This window comes from Octodon degus, unplaced genomic scaffold (assembly GCF_000260255.1).
Source record: "Octodon degus isolate 3935 unplaced genomic scaffold, OctDeg1.0 scaffold00200, whole genome shotgun sequence".
NCBI lineage: Eukaryota > Metazoa > Chordata > Mammalia > Rodentia > Octodontidae > Octodon > Octodon degus.
In genome coordinates this window covers 980,192-1,002,359 of record NW_004524776.1, presented here as the reverse complement: position 1 = coordinate 1,002,359, position 22,168 = coordinate 980,192, and the positions used below count along the sequence as shown (strand labels likewise).

The 22,168-nt window shown below is 37.8% G+C and overlaps 1 protein-coding gene across 4 annotated transcripts in view; it reads right to left on the bottom strand.

The window, feature by feature from the left end:
- The window catches only part of Smg1 (SMG1, nonsense mediated mRNA decay associated PI3K related kinase), a 103,352-nt gene that overhangs the window by 2,953 nt on the left and 78,231 nt on the right, over nt 1-22,168 (bottom strand). For 3 of the 4 annotated variants that reach the window (XM_023704659.1, XM_023704662.1, XM_023704661.1), the window contains 19 exons: nt 21,053-21,299; nt 20,183-20,412; nt 17,638-17,886; nt 16,893-17,222; nt 16,554-16,772; nt 14,900-15,090; nt 13,938-14,110; nt 13,521-13,800; nt 12,560-12,832; nt 11,988-12,222; nt 11,514-11,740; nt 8,290-8,440; nt 8,006-8,195; nt 7,377-7,846; nt 5,615-5,752; nt 3,458-3,610; nt 1,817-1,996; nt 877-1,104; nt 15-226 (listed from right to left, as the gene is read on the bottom strand). In XM_023704659.1, the coding sequence (XP_023560427.1) occupies nt 15-226; nt 877-1,104; nt 1,817-1,996; nt 3,458-3,610; nt 5,615-5,752; nt 7,377-7,846; nt 8,006-8,195; nt 8,290-8,440; nt 11,514-11,740; nt 11,988-12,222; nt 12,560-12,832; nt 13,521-13,800; nt 13,938-14,110; nt 14,900-15,090; nt 16,554-16,772; nt 16,893-17,222; nt 17,638-17,886; nt 20,183-20,412; nt 21,053-21,299 (4,376 nt within the window). The remainder of the gene's footprint in view (nt 1-14; nt 227-876; nt 1,105-1,816; nt 1,997-3,457; nt 3,611-5,614; nt 5,753-7,376; nt 7,847-8,005; nt 8,196-8,289; nt 8,441-11,513; nt 11,741-11,987; nt 12,223-12,559; nt 12,833-13,520; nt 13,801-13,937; nt 14,111-14,899; nt 15,091-16,553; nt 16,773-16,892; nt 17,223-17,637; nt 17,887-20,182; nt 20,413-21,052; nt 21,300-22,168) is intronic. The other variant, XM_004644488.3, reaches the window with a different exon arrangement.

Genomic DNA, 22,168 nt, shown 5'->3' with positions numbered 1-22,168 from the left:
TAAGACATTCTTACCTCTGACTTTGTGTTTTTAGTTCTTTCAAGGTAGGAGTGATTTCCTGGAGCATTTCAACATGTTCTTGACTTCGAACCTGACCCATAGCCTGGACTAATGTAAACAGGACTGTCTGTATATTGTCTTGCCATGATTTATATTCACCCAAGAACTGCCTAACACTGTTCTCATAGGGAATATCTTCACCATCTGCCAGTGCAGCTTCTTCATCCTATAAGCAATACATTATGATTAAGGAAAGTAGTTTTTGTCTCAGTAACTATTCTTAAGATGGTCATCTGTTAAGAGATAATACATTTTTTTTTATAGCTTCTTGGCCTTTTGGCTAAGATCAAGTGAAGAGATAATACATTTTTCAAGTGTTAATATGTTTAATCTGCTTATTTTAGTTCAAGTTCTTTTCTACAGCAGCAATAAATGGAAGTCAAAGTAAATCCTAAAATTAGATTACTGTTACGTAATGACTAAGTAGCCTTCCCTGAAGGCTATTTACTAAACTATACTATGTAGAATACTGGAGGGAAGACAATGTATTTCCATTCACTTTGGAGGCAAAATATGAGGTATAAATGAAAAGGAGGAAGAGAGGGTGAAATGTCAACAGCCTACAGAGCTCAAGTTCCAGTTCCATCATAAGCTATACCATAGTTTGTGATTCAATGTAAGACTCAAGTTTCTTTGGACAAAAATTAGAATAGTGCTGCTGGCTTTAAAAAGTCTGATTAAAACACAATTTAACTCAGTTATAAACAAGGTGGAAGATGTGAATCTGAAAAACTGTTTTGGTTTACAAACTTGTCACAGTTGTTCCACAAAACTACCTGTACTTCTGAAACTGTGTCCATGAGTAATAAGTCTTACCTTAGCCATTGCTTTTAGGAGATGTTTGACATCTCCTAGCTGTCTATTATGACCAGTGAGCACAGTCTTTATATTATCAACCAGATTCTGGATTGTTTCACAGACTGTTTCTATCTGTTGTTCTTTCTCAGTCTGAATTGTCCTCTGAGTAGACATATCCTGGGTCAACTGTTTGTGTGCTGACAGAAGCCATTCAGAACTGCCAATAGGATGTTCGAGATTGGTGTCCTAAACAGGGCAAGCATTTACTTGATTTTAAATTTTACATGAGATGAAACAGTAAGGCCTATCATTATCTAAAAAACCACAAGATATTATTACAAATGAAAACTGACAAAAAGTTTTGCAGTCTAGAATTGGCTATAAAAGTTAACATTTTTAATATTCTATAAATACGGATGAAGATATCCCCACCTTTCTACATAATTCATATAGGGTATAAATTTTAAAGTTCAAGATCTGAAGAACATATTTGGAATGACAAAGGTCTGTACATTCAGGTCCCTAAATGCATTCTAAGTATCTCTTTGAAGTGAAACTAGGGCTTTTTAATTCATAGCATAAAGCCTTCCCACAAAATACAAACATTAAGCTTAACAAGTTGACCTTTTGACTCAATTCACCTTTCCAGCATTCATCTTTAGCTAGCCTTTTCTCTACTACGGCATTTCCAGTGCATGTGAATACTGCTATCGCTGCTTTCTCCTCTCTTCTAAACTTCCACATTACTTTGATTATAACCCTGAAAATTGTTTTAACCTTTCCATTTATAATTAAATAAAAAAATAACTTATTTAAGGGATGAGAGTAATTTAGAGAAAGATTTCATCTCTGTATCACTCATAATTACTTTAGTGTAAGCTACACAAATAAATGAAACTGTCTGAAAGTATACAACTGGCTGATAATCACAAGTCTCTTTACTCCCACCAGGACTCACCACTCTCTGTAATAAACGAAGCTCTAACTCAGAGACCGAACTGTTAAACTGTGACGCAAATGAACACATTTGCTGACATCGCTTGATTAGTTCAAATAATGCAGCATCCAGATTTAAGGCTTCTGCAGTTCTAGTTCGTAAACTTTCAAAATGAATGATATTGCTACACAGAAAAGTGACCTGTGGAGAAATGCAACCACCATGAAATGTGCAACCACTATTAAAAAAAAGCCAGCTATTAATTTCTACAATTCAGACTACAACCAGCCCTGGAAAGGTATGACTCTTTTAAGATCCCTTTATTTATGTGTAAATAAATGCATACTTTAACTTTTGTCAATGCTCTTAGGCCTGTGATGGCCAAAAGGAGGAAAAAATAGGTAGATGTATCTTCTACATGATTGTTTTCTACATAGGAAATTTATTCCCTAATAAAATATCATATTTAGCTACCATTTTTCTTACATTCAAATTTCAGGAAACACTTCTACCAGAACTATTTCTTTTCCTCTACTCCTAATTTCAAAACACTAACTGGATATTTGTTTTTTGAGACAGAGTCTCACTATGAAGTACAGCTGGACTTGTACTCACTAGGTAGCCCAGGTTGGCCTTACTCACAGGGATCTTCCTGCCTCAGTGTCCCAAAAGCTAGGATTACCAGCATGTACCACAACACCCAGCACTACCTGGATATTTGGTACATTAAATGCATTTTTGAAGGTATGATTAAAAATATTATTATTATTTTTTTGTGTGTGTGGAACTGGGGATTGAACTCAGGCCCTTGCGCTTGCTTACTAAGCAAGTGCTTATTCTACTGAGCTATTTCCCAGGCCCAAAAATATTACATAATCTCTTCTTAAATAACTCATCTTAAAAGCAAAATACAGAAAGTTCACAGATAAAATGTTTACAATTCATATTAAATGTGGATGGGGAAGTGTACAGAATATGAATGAAATAAGACAAGTTGAAAATGATGGTGATACATGCCTCTAATCGTACCAATTGGGAGGCTGAGGCAAAAGGATCATTAAGAGTTCAAGACCACCGTGGGGTACGAAGTGAGCTCAAGGCCAGCCTGAAACATATAGGAAGACTCTGTCTCAAAAAGACTAAAAAACAAATACATTTTAAAACAGAAAGAAAAGGCCCGGGAGATAACTCAGCAGCTTAAGCACCTGCCTGACAAGTGCAAGATCCTGAGTGTAATCCCTGGTACTGCAAAAAAACAAAACAACCCAAAAGGAAAATTACTAAGCTTTGGTGATTGGTCTAATTTTGTATCTGAAAATTCCCGTAACAGTTTTTAGGTACCTACTCCCTCCATGCCACAACAAAGTTTATCCACAACTTGTGGTAGACTACAAAGTCCTAAAATATTTTACTGCCATGTGAAAATAACTTCAACTTTTTATATCACTTTAATTATATATGAAAGAACCTTAAATAAGAAATTAAAACTATTTTTCAACAAAGGTCAAAACCACTTATATTTAATCGGTGACAAAAAGGGTCTAGGGAAATCACCAGCCTAAGGAATGCTCAGAAAGGCCTGTCAGGCCAGCATTCACCTACCTGCCCACCCCCATCCTGAAGCTAAATACAAAGAGGTTCATGTATACATGTTAACTGTACCTGACTTGCCCTCTGGCTCTCTTTGAGGACAAGATTTCTTCTTTCAGCAATTGTTGCTTCAAAATCTTGCAGTACAGGTGCCAATGCAGGGTTGGCACCACCAGCCCACTTTAGTCGCTGCTCAATACTTGATTCAAGTGCTGCTAGCTTCTCCTATAAAAGTCAGTTGAATCTCTGTGAATATTTTATTACATTCTCCATTTCCTATCTGCCAAGCATTTTGTAATACAAGAAAAATTCAAAAGAAGCAAGGTGAAGCATGTATAACTCAGAAAACATCTTTAACAACATCTTTTTGGAATTCGGGTTAAACTTTCATCATCATCATCATCATCATCATCATCATCATCATCATCATCATCATCATCATCATCATCATCATCATCATTTTTAAACATTTATTTATTTATTTAGTGTGTGTGTGACCAGCTCAGCCCACCAGGGGGCGGGGCTGGCTGGCATGTGGTGCTGGGGGATTGAACCGCGGTCCCTGTGCTTTGTCAAGCTTGTTCCAAGTAGGTGCTTTAGACCACTGAGCCATCTCGCCAGCCCCATTATTATTATTATTTTGTTTATTTATTTATTTTTTTAAAGACAGGGTCTCACCATGTGTAGTCCAAGCCAGCCCCTAAACTCACAATGTAGCCTGGGATGACCTGGCTCAGCCTCCCAAATGTGTGTTCCTATGCCTGGTTCACTTTGAATAGCTCAAAACCAAACATGTCTGGCAAGGAAAAACTTGGCTTTCAGTGGACTGTTAAAATCTGGGGCAGCAAAGGTTTATGTAGTTTTTCTAAAAATCATTTTTGTAATGCAGTTTCATTTCCATATTTAAATAAAAGTCTTTTTTAAACAACCAAAACAAGGCCAGGCACTGGTGCACAAACCTATAATCCTAGGACATGGAGGCAGGAGGATCACCACAAGTTGAAAGTCAGCCTAGGGACCTAAAGAGTTCAAAACTAGCCTGAACTAGTGAGACCCTGTCTCAAAACCATACCAAACCAAACAAACCAACAAAAGCAAAACACACCTAAACATGACAGGGATGGCTTAGTGGTAGAATGCAATGTCCTGGATAAAAACCAACACATTTGCTACACCATATTCTTACTGAGCTGTATGTACTACATGGAAATTTGTTTATTTATTTACTTTTTTTTTAGGGAAGGGTCTATAGGGTGCTCAGAGTCTCACTACTAGATCGGACTCATAGTGATCCACCTGTTTACAGCCTCCCAAAAGCTGGGATTACAGGTACACAGCACCACACCCAGTCTCAATTCTGGCTCAGGGCACCACCCCCCTCAGGGAGGGTGGGGCCAGCAAGGTAGGACTGGGGATTGAACTCCTAGCCCCCATCTGCTATTTGGCTGGCCCATGGAAAATATACTTTTGATTATGAAAGATAAAAATCAGATTTTCACAAACTTGCAGGCTTATATTAAAAACTCAGATTATCATGATAAGAAGTTGAAGTTTTATACAAAGCTATTTTATTATTTATTCACTATTTCAGGTGGAGGTATTCACACTCCCTTTTGCCCTGCCACTAGCCACATGCACATACCTCTAAAGACAGAAATGGCCAGAGTTCATTCTTTTTTTTTTTTTTTTTTTGGCAGAACCAGGGATTGAATTCAGGCCCTTGCACTTGCCAGAGAAGCACTTATTCTACTTAGCCATCTTCCCAGCCCCTAGAGTTCATTCTTTTAAAATGATATACACAAAATCTTCAAGATCAGTTTCTCTAACTTAAAATTATGGTATTATCTACATGACAGAAGGAAGTAATGCCCAAGCTTCTCAGAGAGTAATAACCAGATAATAACTACTCATATACATTTTTCAGTAAACAAATGTTAGCCCCCCCAATAACTAACACTCCCTTAATGTATAAAGACAAAGCAAATATCAAATTCATTACAGACTTGAAATACTTAGTATGTTCCTATTTTTGGTTGAAAATATTTTTACTCTAAGATTCTGTTACCTTGGAACATAAAAAATAAAAACTGTAAATTTAAAAGTGAAAAAGGATTGTGTGCTTCTGGCTTAAAAGCTAAGGATACACCGATATACTGAAAAACACTAATGCTCAAAGTGTAACTCATTTCTCTAAGTAAGATAAAGGAAGGAAAATTTGACAAAACATACCTGAACAGATGCAATTGAAGTTTCAATCTGACTCAAAGTATGTAGTTTCTTTTTCATGCTGGCTAGGATAGCAGACCTAGGGGGAGGTGTGACTGACATGGCTTGTGGTCTACTGATAAGTAGGTCTTCATGTTGCCACTGTTCAAAGAAAAAGAAAAGTAAAAATATCAGCAGAGAAAATACCAACAGGGAAGTTATAAAGATTTGAGGAAAAGGAAAAGCTCAGTTGTTTGCAGACAAGGAGATGTGACACAAGTAGAAGTAATAAGAAAAATGTTACAGAAGACTCATTCAAGCAAAAGCTTCCTTGAGGTCAACAATGGCTGGTAAATGTCTTTGATCATTAATATGTAACATACATACATACATACATACATACATACATACATTTATTCATTATTTATTTAGTGGAACCGGGGATTGAACTCAGACCCTTGCGCTTGCCAGGCAAGCACTTATTCTACTGAGTCATCTCCCCAGCCTCTATATGTAACATTTAAACAGCAATTCTGAAAGTGTTCTGTATGTACAACAGTTTAGTAACTCCACCCCCACATAATCAATCGCAGTGGGCCTGAAGAAAGGGAATTTCCAGTGTGTAGAATGAGTAGAACACTTAAGGAAACAATGGTGACAGTCACAGGAAAAGGACTCTCAAAAAGAATTTTTCTTTTTTGAGACAGGTCTCACTACATAGTTCACATCCTGTAACTTATGGTGATCATCCTGCCTCAACATCCTCCTAAATACTGGGATTAGAGCCATATGCTACCACATCTGGTTTCCAAAAAAGACTTCTACCATCATTTCCAGAACACTGTCAATTTTTGCATTTTTTTTTCTTTGTTGTTGTTGCTTTTTTCCCCCAAAGCCGGGGACTAAACTCAGGCCCTTGCGCTTAAGTTCTTATTCTACTGAGCTATCTCCCTGGCTCCCAACACTGTCCATTTTTAAGGGAATGACCTTCAAAGTACATGAAACTTGACAGCATTAAAGAGCTTTTGTAAGTAGTAAAATATACTCCACCAAATACCAAGTAGGAATACAGTTTCAGAATTTGGAATAAATTACTTAGCATGCAAGATATAGAAACAGTTAAAAATAAAACTAAAAATAAATAAATAAATAAAATAAATAAAACTAAAAAGAGAAATACACTGGTAACATGCTAAACTTAAACCAGTAAGTTCAATGTTGGGGAATAGCTTTAACATAAGTGAAACAAAGTAGCCACTGTGTCAACACAGATTTCCAAAATTGTATCTCCCCAATTATCCTAAGCCTTACAATTTGTTTGAAGTCAGTGATAACACGGAAGCCTATATTTAAAAAGAAAAACAGCTGTATTTATGATATTGTGCTTTGTATCTCACAAAAGTCATTATTATTTAACCCTTGCAATCATACTGAGAGGTACTGCCCCACTTTACAAATAAGGAAAAGAATTACTCTAGAAATAATAATACAGGAAGCTGTGTACATAATAAAGTGAACCATTAAATGTTACATTCATGAACACTTGACATGAACTCTATGACATGGACAATATTTATCATGTAGACCTGACAGAAACAAATTCAAAGGACAAAAACTGTAAATATGAAATGATCTCAACTATATAGAAGAGACACAAGGAGTAAGGAAAGGTCTAAAATGCTAATAGTGGGTTTTGCTCTGGATGGGCATAGTTGAACAAGTGTAAATGTTTCTCTTTTTTGTATTCGTCTAATAGTAGAAACACAATATAAAGCAAAGTACTGACCTGAAACATGGCAATATGCAGCTGCACCCGCTGCAGGCTTGTCTTACAGGAAGAAATGCTGGTTTCCAGTCTACGCACCAGGTCATGCTTCTTCCAGGCAGTGTCGTAAGAACTCGCTAGCACAGTTGCCCTATTCATGACCAACTGAGAGAACTTTCCAATCTGGATGTTGTGTTCTACCGCCTTCTTACATAGATCATCAACAGAAACTTTGCTTTCTGCACCAAAGTCCTTTGCCTCTACTTGAGCGATGATGTCTACACCCAAGGCACTAATAAAGCTGCACAAGGTGAGTCCAAGGGCTTGGTTGGGTAGTCCTATTAAAAGTTGCCTTACAAAGTCAGCTGTGAAGGCCTTGATAGGCTTGGCCATTTGGTCTTCACTGAAACAAGAGTTTCTAAAAAGAGTTTTCACATTGACAATCTGTACAGGTCCATTCACTGTATTCTGGTCTTCAAGTGAACTTGATCCTAAAAATGGAAATTCTTAAAGTATTTCATGCAAAACTAAGATAACAACACTGTTTATTTAAAGCACTTGAGACTTCACAAATGTACAGTTAAATGAAGCCTACTCCATCATTCCTCCTTCCGAAGTACTTAAATCCTGCATATTTAAAGAGTACTTACCTGACAATGTTTTTGAAAAGGTACCACAGAGTCTGAAGAACTCCTTAATTGTCTGTAATCTTTTTAGAAAGAAAATCTCTTCTAGTACCTGTCGGTGGTTGTCATCATCAAAAAAATTAACTTGGGTACTTCTAGCTTCCCGTATGATGTCGATCTTTCGCCAAGCTACAGGAATTTCCATCTTGTTTAACTATATAAATAAGACAAAAGAATGTTCATTACTTCACTGTTCACACACCAAACCCAGTCATTTACATTACCCATAGAACCAAATCAATACTTACCTTTTCAACTAATAAGCCAAAAGCGGTTTCAACTTGTGCAAACATGCCATCAAATGCTACCAAAAGCATCTGGCCAGCTGACATTTTTGGTGTTTCATCAACTGAACCATTTCTTGGCTGGATTAACTCGCCATATTGAGCATGCAGTATTCTAGAGAAAAAGAAAAAGGAGCTAAAACCGTCAAAAGAAATGTACTTTGGGGGAAAACAAAAGGTCAGTCAGCTCAGAGCTAGTGTGCACAGTCAACAAAAATCTTCAGGTATTAAGAAGAGTGCTGTGGGGCTGGTGAGATGGCTCAGTGGTCTAAAGCACCTACTTAGAACAAGCTTAGCAAAGCACAGGGACCACGGTTCAATCCCCCAGCACCACATGCCAGCCAGCCCCGCCCCCTGGTGGGCTGAGCTGCCCCCCCCCATAAATAATTAAATTAAAAAAAAAAAAAGTGCTGTGATATAATGGCATTTAGTGTCAATTGCAATCAGTGTAAGTAATTGTTCATATCATTACATTTTATGTACTCTTGTACTATGACATTCTTTTTTAAAGATCACTAAATTATTCACTTTATATTACAAATATAAAATAATACAAACCCACAAACCAACAAGTAAATGTCAATAACAACAATTTTAATGCTGGTGAACCAAACTGTTAAGATATATTGGAACCACAGCCACATGGTAGAACCATCTGTGGAAGAATAAATATCATTATGGGAATATTTAATTTTAAATTGTACATTTTGAATATAAGGTTGTCATAAATTTACTTTCACTCCTTATATTAATATAAACAGAAGACTCATATAGCACATATGTACCCAGACAGTAACTCAACATTTTATGTAAAAAGCAAAAAATAAAATTCATTCTCAGTACTTATGATTACTATCAATAAAACTAAGGTACACTAGAATTACTTTATTTTCCACACACAGATAAGTCATTCCAAATAGCTAGAACTAAAAAAGTGAAAAAGAGCTCCAAGATGATACAAAATTTTCCTTAAACAGAAAACGTTTCTCTGAAACAAGGTACAGATAGGCTAATACAGAACAAGGCATGAAACTTGTCATCCAAAGCACTTATTAATCATGTCTATGAGTATGGCAACCTCAACAAAAGCAGATTAAAATGAAGACTGCAACGTGTGTGAAAGAAAAATATGCAGATTTAGCATTTAACTTTTTGAACTTTTGCTGAAAATGGTAAAGATGTTATACTAGTCAAAATCACTATTTGGCTGATAACTGCTCATGCTATAATATTCTTACTGTAAAGTTGTGATCAAAAATACAGTAAATGTTTAAATTACAGGGTTTTTCTCGGGGGGGGTACAGTGGAGACAGGGTCTCACCACATAGTTCAGGCTGGCCTTAAGTTCACTATGTCGCAAAAGCTGACCTCAAATTCATGGCAATCTTCCTGCTTTAGCCTCCGAAATGCTGGGGTTACAAGAATGCATAGCTACACCTGACTTAAATTGTAAAGATTTACTGCTATATGACATGGTGCCATTAACCCTCTCAAAATAGTCCCTCTGCTTTGGACACATTTATCCTATCATTCTTTTTTTTTTAAATTTTATGTGTGTGTGTGTGTGTGTGTGTGTGTGTGTGTGTGTGGCCAGCTCAGCCCACCAGGGGGCAGGGCTGGCTGGCATGTGGTGCTGGGGGATTGAACCGCGGTCCCTTTGCTTTGTTAAGCTTGTTCTAAGTAGGTGCTTTAGACCACGGAGCCATCTCACCAGCCCTATCCTATCATTCTTGCCCCTTTCTAAAGCAGTTTAGGAACTTCTAATTTAAGCCAGGCATGGCGGCACACACCTATTAATTCTAGCACTCTAGGAGGCTGAAGCAAAATGATCACAGATTTAAGCTCAGCCTGGACAACTCCAGGGACCTAGAAAAACCATTCTCAAAATACAAAAATGAAAATGGCTGAAGAGGAAGCTCAATGAACAGGCCCTGGGTTCAACTTTTAGTACACTACCACCAAAAAAGTTAATATTTCATCTTTCCTGTATTATTTAAGAATTTTAGGCCAGCCAAATAGCTCAGCGGATTAGCAGGCACAGGGGCAGGGTGTTCAATCCCTGGGCCCCCAGGGCACACTGAGATGGCAATTAAGACTGGGCATGGTGGCACGCATGCCTGTAATCCCAGCTCTTGGGAGGCTGCAAACAGGCGGGTAACTATGAGACTGATCTATGTAGTGAGACCCTAAACATCCTATAGACTCTTCCTTAAAAATACAAAAAGAAAAGAATTTTTTAAAACCCTTGAAAACAATCTAAGCTACAAAACCAACCAAGTGCAGATAAAAACCAAAGTGTTAAAATGGGATTTATTATACTATCATTTTTATTTTGTATTGTTAAAATGCTCTATGAGATAAAACAGCGGGATAGGTCTTTTGTACTCAATTTTACCTTTGTAGTTATGAAATGCCAAAGAAAAGAGGTCCTGAGTCATGAGGGATAAAGCTACAGGCACAATGCCTATCTAGAGGAACTACTTAATCTCAACAAGTTCCAAAGTCAAACTGCTCTTCTGCATTAGATCTAAGAAATACATATAGTGTTCAATATCTAAAAGAAATTGATAAACTCTAAGCTAATTTAAAAGCATTCACCTAAGTTAAGATGCATGTACCTTTAGTTAAGTAAACTGTCTTATGTCTTTACAGTTCCCAGTGCTGACTAAAAAAGTATTATACAGAACTGCGTTAAAACCCATGTGTAGCAACAGCAGAAAAAAAAAAAAAAAAAAAAAAGTATGTATACAAAAGCATGGCAGGAACAGTCTGTGTTCTTACTGATGGCATTGCTACTACCTGTTTCACATATTGCTTCTGCACCATAAGCAAGCCAGATGTTAATACCAGATGCAGGCTGAAGAGTACAATTTCCAGTGGATCTAACTATAGTTTTAAAGGTATAAATATCTCATCTTTTTTTTTTTTTTTTTTTGTCTTTTTGAAAGAGAGTCTTGCTATGCAGTTCAGGTTAGCCTTGAGCTCTCTATGTAGCCCAAGTGGGTCTAGAACTCGGAACAATCCTCCTGCCTCAACCTCTTGAGTTCTGGAATTACAGGCATGTACCAACACGCCCAGGTATAGCTGATCTAAAAATGAAAAGTAAGCTTGATGTTAGAGCACAGAATCTCTATACCTGGCTATCCCCTCTTTCGTGAGGATAAAAAGCATAGCTAGCATGCACTTACCTGGCAACGTCAATATAATGAGCATGTGTTTCTTCTTCAAGTCCCATAGCTGCATTTCTTAAATAGGCTTGAAGAGATTCAACTAGAGTTTGCAGGGGAATGCCATCAGTTGTCTGCTCAATGAGATTGTCCAATTCATGAAGCATACTTTCTAAGGTGTATTCCCCTTTCATTAAACATCTAAGTGCTTCTGGAAATATGATTTGCCGGAAATTTGAATTCAATTCCTATTAATATGAGAAATATTTTAATGTTTTCTGACTTTAGGTGAGTTATACAATTGGAGACTTAATGCCATAAATTAAAAAACAACCTATACAATAATAACCAAGTTATGATTACAAAGTTAATGTCACATTAATTGCTTAAGTAACATTCAAAGGTGAAAATTAAATTTTTCTTTTGGATTAAAGATAGGAGAAAGAGAATGGTCAATGTCTAAAACCTGTAAAATTTCAACATTAACGTGCTTACCTGCAGTGAGGTGTATACTCCATTGGCTAAGTGAACTGCTTCAGATGTTTCCACAGGGTTTGGGATATCTAAATCCTGAGGCACTAGGTGGCACTGCTTCAGTAACTGAACCAAGCAGGTGACATTTCCACTCATACTACAGAGCTCCTCCAAAAACCAGGCTCCATCTCGAGAAGTCAGATCAACCAGCTGTTCTCCAGCACTTGAAGCTGCACCTTCCATCATCAGATTACGCCTAAAGGAGATAAATACTTGTTACAGTGACTTGGATGGTGACACAGGCACATATACAACAAAGGAAACTTCAAATTCTGAAGGAAAAAAAAGCAAGTATATATGGGGCAGAACTAAGGAAAGTAAAAACAGTATCTCAAATTTGGCATTAAAAATAAGAACACATTATCAATGAGCCCCAACACTTTTGACAATGATGCTCTTCAGTATGATTTCTTTTCTTTTTTTTTTTTGGTGGAACTGGGGATTGAACTCAGGTCCTCGCACTTGCCAGGCAAGTGCTTATTCTACTGAGCCATCTCCCCAGCCCCTCTTCAATATGATGTTAACTAGCTCACCTTGTAAGAGTACAGAGGGCAGAAATAATGACACTTGCTAGACTCAAAGATCCTTCTTCTCCATTCTCATGAAGAAATACTTTAATACAACGTTCAATTTCTTTTAACTGATCTTCACAAACTGGCACAGTAACAGCTTCTTGTTTCAAGCGTTCCACCTGTCTAATAAGTCTGTTGTTTATGTCTGCTGCGTATCGTTGCAGGGTCATTTCAGTGGCAGTAATGAACTGACATACTGTTGGTGGTGGCTGGGGAGCATATTGCATTTCATATCTACAGAAGAAAGAGGTGCTTGCTTAAAACACTAACTTTCGTGATTATAATTAAGGCTCATGCTTAGAGGAGAAAATTATGTTTTATACTCAGACTAGGACTCATTTCATTTTCTCAAAAGTCTCAAGGTAGGGGCCGGGAAGATGGCTCGGTGAAATAAGCCACAAGGGCCTGAGTTCAATCCCTGGTTCCGAACCAAAAAAAAAAAAAAAAAAGTCTCAAGCTTAAGGAACTTGCTAAGATCATTGATTTGTACCCACAACTCCCGAGAGCCTATTGGGAAAAATACAGTATTTTATAAAGGAAATCAGGAACTCCTTTTAAAAGACGAAAGTTGGCTGGGGAAATAGCCTGGTGGTGTAAGAGCCTGGCTGGCAAGCTCAAGGATCCAGGTTTGATCCCTGGTACTACATACTGTTCTGGCCCCAGAACCAGGCACGGTAGCACACGCCTGTAATCCTACCACTGGGGAGACTGAGATAGGAGAGTCACTATGAATCCGAGCTGCGTAGCGAGACCCTATAGCACAAATAAAGATATTTTTAAAAAAAATTTAAAAAGACAAAAGTAACTCCATGCCAATTTCATCTATTAACCACTTAAGAATAGAACACAACTATAAAAATTGACCACAACTTTGCTTTCATCCTAAATGAGTTAGAAAGAAAATTAAACATTAGCAACTTACTTCCTATAAAGTTCTTGACAGCGCTCTACTGTGGTATTACAGATAAGCTCTTCCATCCAGGTCTTCCACTGTTCAATTCGATGTTTCTGAAAAATGGCTTTTGGATACTGCAGTGCAACAGTTGCATAGTGATGCAGCTGTTCTAGACAGCCACGGAGCACTGAGCGTCTCTGCTGCAGAAGGGCACTAACTTCCCCCTCCAGTTGCTCACACTGACTGATCAAGTGGGCCTGCCCAGCATTCTGAAGAAAGGCTGTTGCTGGCACATAGCTTGGGGGACCTTTTGATAAAAGACAGTATTAATTACAGTGATGTCCATTTCAAATTAGCAGTCAAAGGGTGTTCAAACCAGAACGCCACACATAAACATAGAACCCACATGCTCACATACGTTATCTAAAATATGTCAGCCCATACCAAGGTCCATTTGTGTGCTTATCTCCTGAAGCAAGCTTGCAAGCTGTGTCGCTTCTAAATTACTGAATGCAGCCTGATAATGCGTTATCCACTGTTCAAATTCATTTAACTTCACCTGGATTGCTTCTTGAACAGCTCTTTGCTGAGTTTGTAGCTGAGTATGTTCAGAATACCTAATCAAGGAAACAACAAATCTGAAGGTCACTTGCTACACTTTATTTCATATACTTAAACACCTGGACTTTGCTCAGATGTGGACTGGCTGGTTAGCTCCATCCATTTCAATTTTCAGTGTTGTACTCAAATGTCCTTTAGTCCCCTAGAGTTTTCCTGGCCCTGTAAGCCCCTATATGATACTCCCAACTATCCAACTACCAGGTTCAGAGTTCCTTAAATGTTTAACAGGTCTTTGCAGGCTGATTGTCTCTCTTACTGCTTGGCAAGTGTACATTTAACTACCTTCCTGAGCATCCTCTGTGTTAAGGTTCATTCACTTAAATTGATCTAGGTGAGTGTTTTATTAAAACTTCTGCAAAGTAAATGAAACAACTGCCCTCGTTCCAATGAATAAAGGTTCAGCATTCTTTTTTTTGTGGTACTGGGGATTGAACTCAGAACCTTCCACTTGTCAGGCAAGTGCTTATTCTACTGAGCTATCTCCCCATCCCTTGAATAAGGGTTCAGATACGAATGTATAAGGAAAATAAAACCTCAGATTTTATGACTCTTAAATGTTCTAACCATTACACCCACCTATCTCCCCATAATTGGTTACACATTTAAGTCGAATACAATAGATCAACAATTTTAAGTTATCACTTTAAATCTGAACTCAAGGCAACTTTTATCAGTTTTTTGAGCTGCTATAATACTTCAAAGCCAAGGATATCATGTTTACATAAACACAAACATTCTCTTTAATGGCATATATCGAGAAACAAGAATTCAGTGCTGTTTTAAACCTGTGTTGCAGAGTGTGAGAGGGATGATCCACTCCTTCAGCTCCTTCTAGAAATTCTATTTCCTCCAACAGTTTTCCCTGAAGTTTTTCGACATCTGTCAGTTGCTCCTGCAAGCTTAGGTATTCATCTAAGCTGCTGTCCAGTTTGGGAAGCACAACCAGCATCTCATCTCTGTTTTTAAACCAGTTCACCTATAAAACAGTGGAACAAGGGCAGTTGTTTCATTTACTTTGCAGAAGTTTTACTAAAACACTCACCTAGATCAATTTAAGTGAATGAACCTTAACACAGAGGATGCTCAGGAAGGTAGTTAAATGTACAATACTATAAAACAGTATTGTAAGGTTCTCACGGGGTCTACTCTAAGACACACTGATCCATGTAAGAATACTCTGAATGAATTATTTTACCTAAATTTCAAAAAAACCTGAAAGCATCACCCTCATTTTACAGAGACAACCTATACATTCAAGTTCATATGGCCATAAACTGGAAGACTCAGTTCCACAATACCATGAAGTTGCCACCATTTAACATACAGAATAAGACATGCATCTTTGGCTACAGGGAGGGAAGGTTATTCACTGAGAAAATGTTTTATTTATTTTTTAATGTATTTAGTACAGGGTGTACAGGGTCTATAGGGTCTCACTATGCAGATCAGACTCATAGTGATCCTCCTGTTTTTCAGCCTCACAAACGCTGGGATTACAGGCACATGCCACCATAGGACACCAAGGATCGAACTCCAGTCCCTGTGCTCTGCCTAAACAGGTGCTTTAGTCCACTGAGCTATCTGGCCAGCCCAAGAAAAATTTTCAAATACATTTCAAAATATTTCAAAATTACAATTTTTTTTTTTTTTTTTGGTAGAACCTGGGATTGAACTCAGCCCCTTGCACTTGCCAGGGAAGTGCTTATTCCACTGAGCCATCTCCCCAGCCCCTACAATTTTTTTCTGATCATTAATCTACCTCCTATAAATGTGAGTATGAGAAATAAAAAGGAGAAAAAAAACTATAAGCATTAACTGCTGTATTTTTCTGACTAATTTCACAGGTTTATATCTGGTAATCTGAACAACGTATCTAAAGACAACAATATGCAATATAACAACTACTGCTGAATTCTTGTAATTCTTTATAGTGAATTTTTAACTTCACCCGGATTGCTATTTTTTATACTCTCTTTAAAAATAAAAAATTCTAAAAAAAAATTGTCTTTTCATTTATGTATTTGGTACAGGGTCTCACTATGCAGCTTGTACTCATAGTGATACTCCTGTTTTCAGCCTCCCCAGAGCTGGGATTACGGTCACGTGCCACCATGCCCAGACTTGTACATAATTTTCTTTAAATGTTGAGTATAACTGTGTGTCTCTGTAAGGGAGGTTTGCCAAATAAAAAAGGTGATACCAAATTTCCCTATTTAATGGTCATTTCAATATTATAAATTATTTTTTTCTTTGTTCTTGAAACAGGATCTTGCTATGCAATTCCGGCTGGTGTTCAACTCATGAAAATCATTCTGCCTCAGCCTTTTTAAGTTCTAGTATTACAGTCATATACCACCATACCCAGCCCACCCCCCAAAAAATTAAGAGTTAAGTTTTATTCAATGAAAATGATGAGTTAATTACAGCACTAGGCTTCACCTTAATTTCAGCTACTCTGGAAGAAAAGAGGCTGCGGGTGATCTCTCGCTCCATCTCTCTCTTGCTCTGCTTGCTCTCAGCCTGCTGGCCACCTCCGCCATAGACAGCGCCAGCAAACCCCACCTCGCCCCCCGCTGTCCAGTCCACCAAAGGATCATACACGAAGGCCTCCAATAACGTCAACAGAGTCTCTCTACCACGCCGCATAATGTGCAGAACCTGTTTTCAGAAAAGTTGTAAATGTTTTGCTACATATTTCATCTTATAAAATAACTTTTTATTCCACAGGTTTTGTTCTTTTAATACATCCACTATGAAGTAGAAGAGAAAACTGCATACCTGTTCACAGGAAAGCCTAAAAACACCTTCTACTCCAGTTACACCCAGTGCTGTTTCAATGTTTTGTGTCATTCGAAATGGTACTTTCTCAGGAACTCTAAGGCTTTTACCTTCAAAAGACAAATCATTGTATTTTTGCCCTTTCATTAAAAACCTTTTGACCCTCATATAAATGCAAAATTTACTTTTACCTTTTTCAAAACAAACATTGTAATCTATGTGAACCACTTCTCCAGTCGTCATATCTATGAGAACATTGTCTAGATGTCTATCTCCAAGGCCAATTATGTATCCAACCATAGACATGACTGCTGTAGATCTTGCATAAGACTAAAGAGGTGAAAGGAGCAAGTTAAATACTGTCAGCACATTTCTTGCCAACATGGATTTGATGCCTTAAAATTTACAAAATTCCAAAATCCTGATCCCTTATTTAAAAATAAACAGAAAGGATTCCTGAGGGTCACATAGGCTCTGCACATACACGGGAATCCTACATGGTTCTAGTTGTGCATTAAACTGACTTTCCTTTAGCCTCCCTCATTTTTTCCCTAAATGTTTTACTCTCTTCTCCATTTTACCTACTACCCCTTTGATCTTGCCCTTTGACAGTCATGCCTATACCTCTGTAACTAAGGTGAAATTTTTAAATGCAGGTTTCAAAGTACTAAAACGAGGGATGCAGGATAAGAAGTCTGAACTAGATCAGCAAGAAGGAACAGTCCAAACTATACTGCCTCCTAACCTGTGTGACTCTCCACCATTCGTCCGGTGTTGTACAAGATGACCAGAGCTCTTTGGCCAGGAGATTCGGGGGAGTGGCCTCCATTAATTCCTCTAAAACTGCTTTCATCACATGGAGGGGCCAATCCCGGCGGGACACATCCAGGCTGAGTCCAACTGTCTTCAGAGCAGGACCAATTTTACTATAATAAAGTTCACTTGGACGGGGTACAATTCCAGGATTCTGAGGAGTCTGGTAGGAATCCTGGGCCTTCAAAAAAATTTTAAATAAAGATTAATGTAAATGCTAAATTCTAGGCATGCATGAGTAGACTTATTTATGCATTAAAGATTAACTGGCGTTGGGCTGGCGAGATAGCTCAGTGTTCTGAAGCGCCTGCTTAGGCAAGCTTAGGTAAGCTTAGGTAGGTTCAGAGGACCATGGTTCGATTCCTGGTACCACATAAGGGCCAGCCCCACCCTCAGGGTAGGCAGGGTAGGACGAGCTGGCAAAATAAACAAATAAACATTAACTGGCAATGAGGACTGAAGAAAGCTGAGCTACATCCCCAGTCCTTTTCTTTGTTGTTTTGCTTTGTTTTGGTTTTTGAGACAGGGTCTTGATTTGTAGCCTGAGCTGGCCTGAACTCCCAAGTGCTAGGGTTACAGGTGTGCACCATCATGCCTGGCTCGCCCAATCCTTTTGGAGGCAGTCTTGCCAAGTTGCCTAGGCTGATCTTAAACTTCTTATCCTGGGATTACAGGACATGTGATCGCCATGCTTGATGTAAAATACCATTTTACACAAATGACTTTTCAACAGAACTCTCTGCCTACCCAACTAAATACAGGGTTTCTTCATTTTTATTAGTACATGGTTGCAGCAATGACTTCATCCATTATGGGGAATTGTTACATGTACATAACACATCTAAATTCTTTTATTTCCCATTTCTCCCCCTCTTCCTCACCAGCATCATTTATGTGCTGTCTAAGCCCTCATAAAGTTCTCATAAATACAGATTAGCAATGAGACTAACAGGCCAAAAAACATACAAAAAGACAACAATATTACTATATAAAGGTACATTTTTATATACACTGTCCATGTTGAATTACAATTATAGCACACTTTTCTTTCTTTTTTTCTACTCTTTTATTTTACTGAGATAAATTTCAAGTAAAAACAGTCAAGTCTTTTGAACTAGGTACTTCTTACAACTTGCTTTATTCTCTTTTAAGTAAGTACTACTTAACGGAAAAAATGGTCAGTCGCTGAATTCTTGAGATTCGATTCCGTAATTCCTAATTTACTTAAGTGCATTTCACTCTTCACTAGTGGCTTAATCACCGATGCGAAAGTAACAACAGACAGGAGAAATGTGTTGTACCGAAGGTTAGATAACCCTTCTCGGATTCGTACCTTTATACGTCAATAATTATTCTGCGGGTTTCTGTGCCTACATGTGAAATATAACTCCTACCTTCATGGTAAAGAGTAGGTTTAAGATGCATGATACCCTCAGTTAAATCTTCAGCATCACAAGAATAAAACTTGACTCCTTTCACACTCTTGGTCTTTCCTGTAACTAATCCTGACTAGAAGCATTTCTCTGTATTAGCCAGCCAGGTTTGGGACAATAAAAAAGTTAACATTTTATCTTTTTTTTCGGTGGTACCTGGGATAGAACTCAGGACCTTGAGCTTGCCAGGCAAGCACTTATTCCACTGAGCTATCTCCTCAGCCCAACATTTTATCTTAATATTATTAACATTTAGTATTTTGGCTAACTGAATTCTAAGTTCATCATTTACATACTATAAATTATTCAGGTACTTGCCTAAATAAATTATAAATTACTATATAAGAGTACAGTATAAAATTTATAGGTACAAAATACGATGTCATGATGATTAAACTCTACATTTACAATACTTATTTATATATGTAAAAGGACTCAGGAGCTTAAAGTTGAGGTAGACATCCATAATCTCAGCACTTTGAGAGGTTGAGGCAGAAGAACCTCAAGTTCAAATCCTACCCTAGCAATTTAACAAGTCCTTGTCTCCCAAAAAGAAGATGACATAGGCATAGCTCAGTGTGAAGGCTGGGGGTAAACCAGGGTTTAAAGTTTTCTATTATTTACAGTAAACTTAACTTAAAAGACCTAGTGCAATAAGAACATTAGGAAGTATCAAATTATACTAAAAACGTTACTGAGTAACAAACACATCTCCCAGCCAGGGTGGATAGCTCAGTAGAATAAGTGTCTGCCTGGCAAGCACAAGGTCCTGAGTTCAATCCCTGATACCACAAGAAAAAGGAAAAAAAAAAAAAAAAAGTAACACATCTCCCATTAACCCAATCTCATAATTTCTGCCTCAATTTGTATTTTTGGAAAATGTGCCTCAAAAGCACTTTCCTAGTGACATTGTATGTTTTCCTACTTTAACCTCCATAAACAAGCAAAAATGTTCTAGTAAAGTCTAGAAATAGTTCACATAGCCATGCAGAAAATGGATATAAGCACTCAAATAAAAAAATGCATATTTTTATTTTACTCAACCTTTTGTGCTTGTAAGGCAGCTTCCCGTTGTTGCCACCGTTTGTAAAGACCAAATAAGGGTGTGGCTCCATCCACCCACTGGATCAGTCCTGACCTTGTTCCCAGTGGTGTCACAGAATAGTGTCTTGCATGAAAACGGGGTGTTTCCTGCCGATTAATTGTAGCAAACATAGTATTCACGATAGATAAGAACTGCATTATTCTCTCATCCAGATGTAAATCCTCTAGTCCTATGAAAACAATATTGAAGATGTCAGGGTAGGTGACTAAATGTGGGTAAGACACTTTCTCTGTCTTTTTCAACTAGTGATAACCCAACTCAGTACACTTAACAGCATCAGAGAATTCTATCAAGGGACAAGATATAAGGATTACTACTAGGTATACCTGGGTTGCTTCGCTTGTACACGTTTATATGCAAGGGGAAGATAGCAATCTTATTACACAACAACCAACCACTGGCATTCAAAATAACACATGATATAGGACACTCCAGGTAGCAATATAATGCATAATTTTCCTCTAAGGGCTGGCGACATAGCTCAGCGTACTAAGCACCTGATTAAGCAAGCACAAGGACTGTGGTACAATCCCTGGCACCACATGCTGCACTGGCCCTGCCTCCAGGCATAATGAGCTGGCCACTTGAGCAGGTGTGGTGGTACATGCCTGTAATCCTTGTACTGATGTGGTGGTGCATGCCTGTAATCCTTGTACTGAACAGGATAAAAACAAGAGGATTGCTACAAGTCTGAGCTGTGTGGTAAGACCCTGAACTGAATACATTAAAAAAAAAAAATCTTCTAACACACACACAAACCTTGTAAGACTACACACATTTTAAAGTAGGAGTTAAGTTTTACACTCTACCTTTGAAAAGGTAAGGGTAGCTCTTTCCATCTGATCCTAGAAAGAGAAGTTTCTTAGGCTTGGTTTTAGTTGGTAAGATTGTAATGGTTCCACCCACACTGTGGATTGTAACCGTATCTCTGGCTGAGACTTCTCCAGGAAGAGCAATTTCAGTGTTTGTCATGGCAGCCAACCATGGACTGATTTCTTCAAGCCGCAAGATGTAACTTGTGCGTTTCTGTGCTCTCTGCTGCAAACTCAGCATTATCTATATTGATGAGATGAGGGGGGAAAACAAGTCTGAATTATGAAAAAACACATTTTCCCCCTAATTTGGTGTAAATGTAAATTTTAAAAAGAACAAATACTTGTTAATCTAGTTTTCTGCATTTAATTTAACCTTAGGGTTTTGTATCATACCCTAGAAAGGAACAATAATGTAGCAGTGTGCCAAAGGGATTCCTACTTTAAGGCTTTTCCTCCTTTCTATTCAAGTAAGTAGTGAGATAACAGGAAACAGAAAGAAAGCACTGCTGTAGTCCTCACAGTAAGAATTCTTAGAAAATTACTTCCCACTTTTGAGGTATGCCTAACCAATGTCAAAATAAACCAAGTTCAACTAGCAGTGGGCCATGAGGTAAACATACCCTTCAGAAGCCACTTCTAAAAGTTACTAACATAAAATCACAACAAAAACCCAAGGGTCAAGCTTACCACACAGCATAAAGGAAAGGACATTAAATTAGTATAACTGAAGAAAGCACAAAAACATTTTTAACAAGGAGACAACGGTTTAGAGCTCTCACCACCTGAAGTATAGAGAGTATTATGACCTTCTAATAATCACTGAGAACACTAAAAGCCCACTACTGTTTAAAAATTCAGTAGTAAACTACTGATGGTAAAAATAAATTTTTACACACAATGAATTAACAGGCAAAAATGTGCCATTTAGAAAATGCATCTATAAACACATTTTTTAAAGTAATGATTAAATAAAAATCAATACAAACCCAGAACAGTGGGTTAATTCCATTGTTTACTTTTAGCTTCAACACAGCAAATAAGGGTAACACAAGTTTTCTTTTTTTAATTTAATAAAAGCCTTTCTTTGGGTCAGGGATATAGCACAGTGGC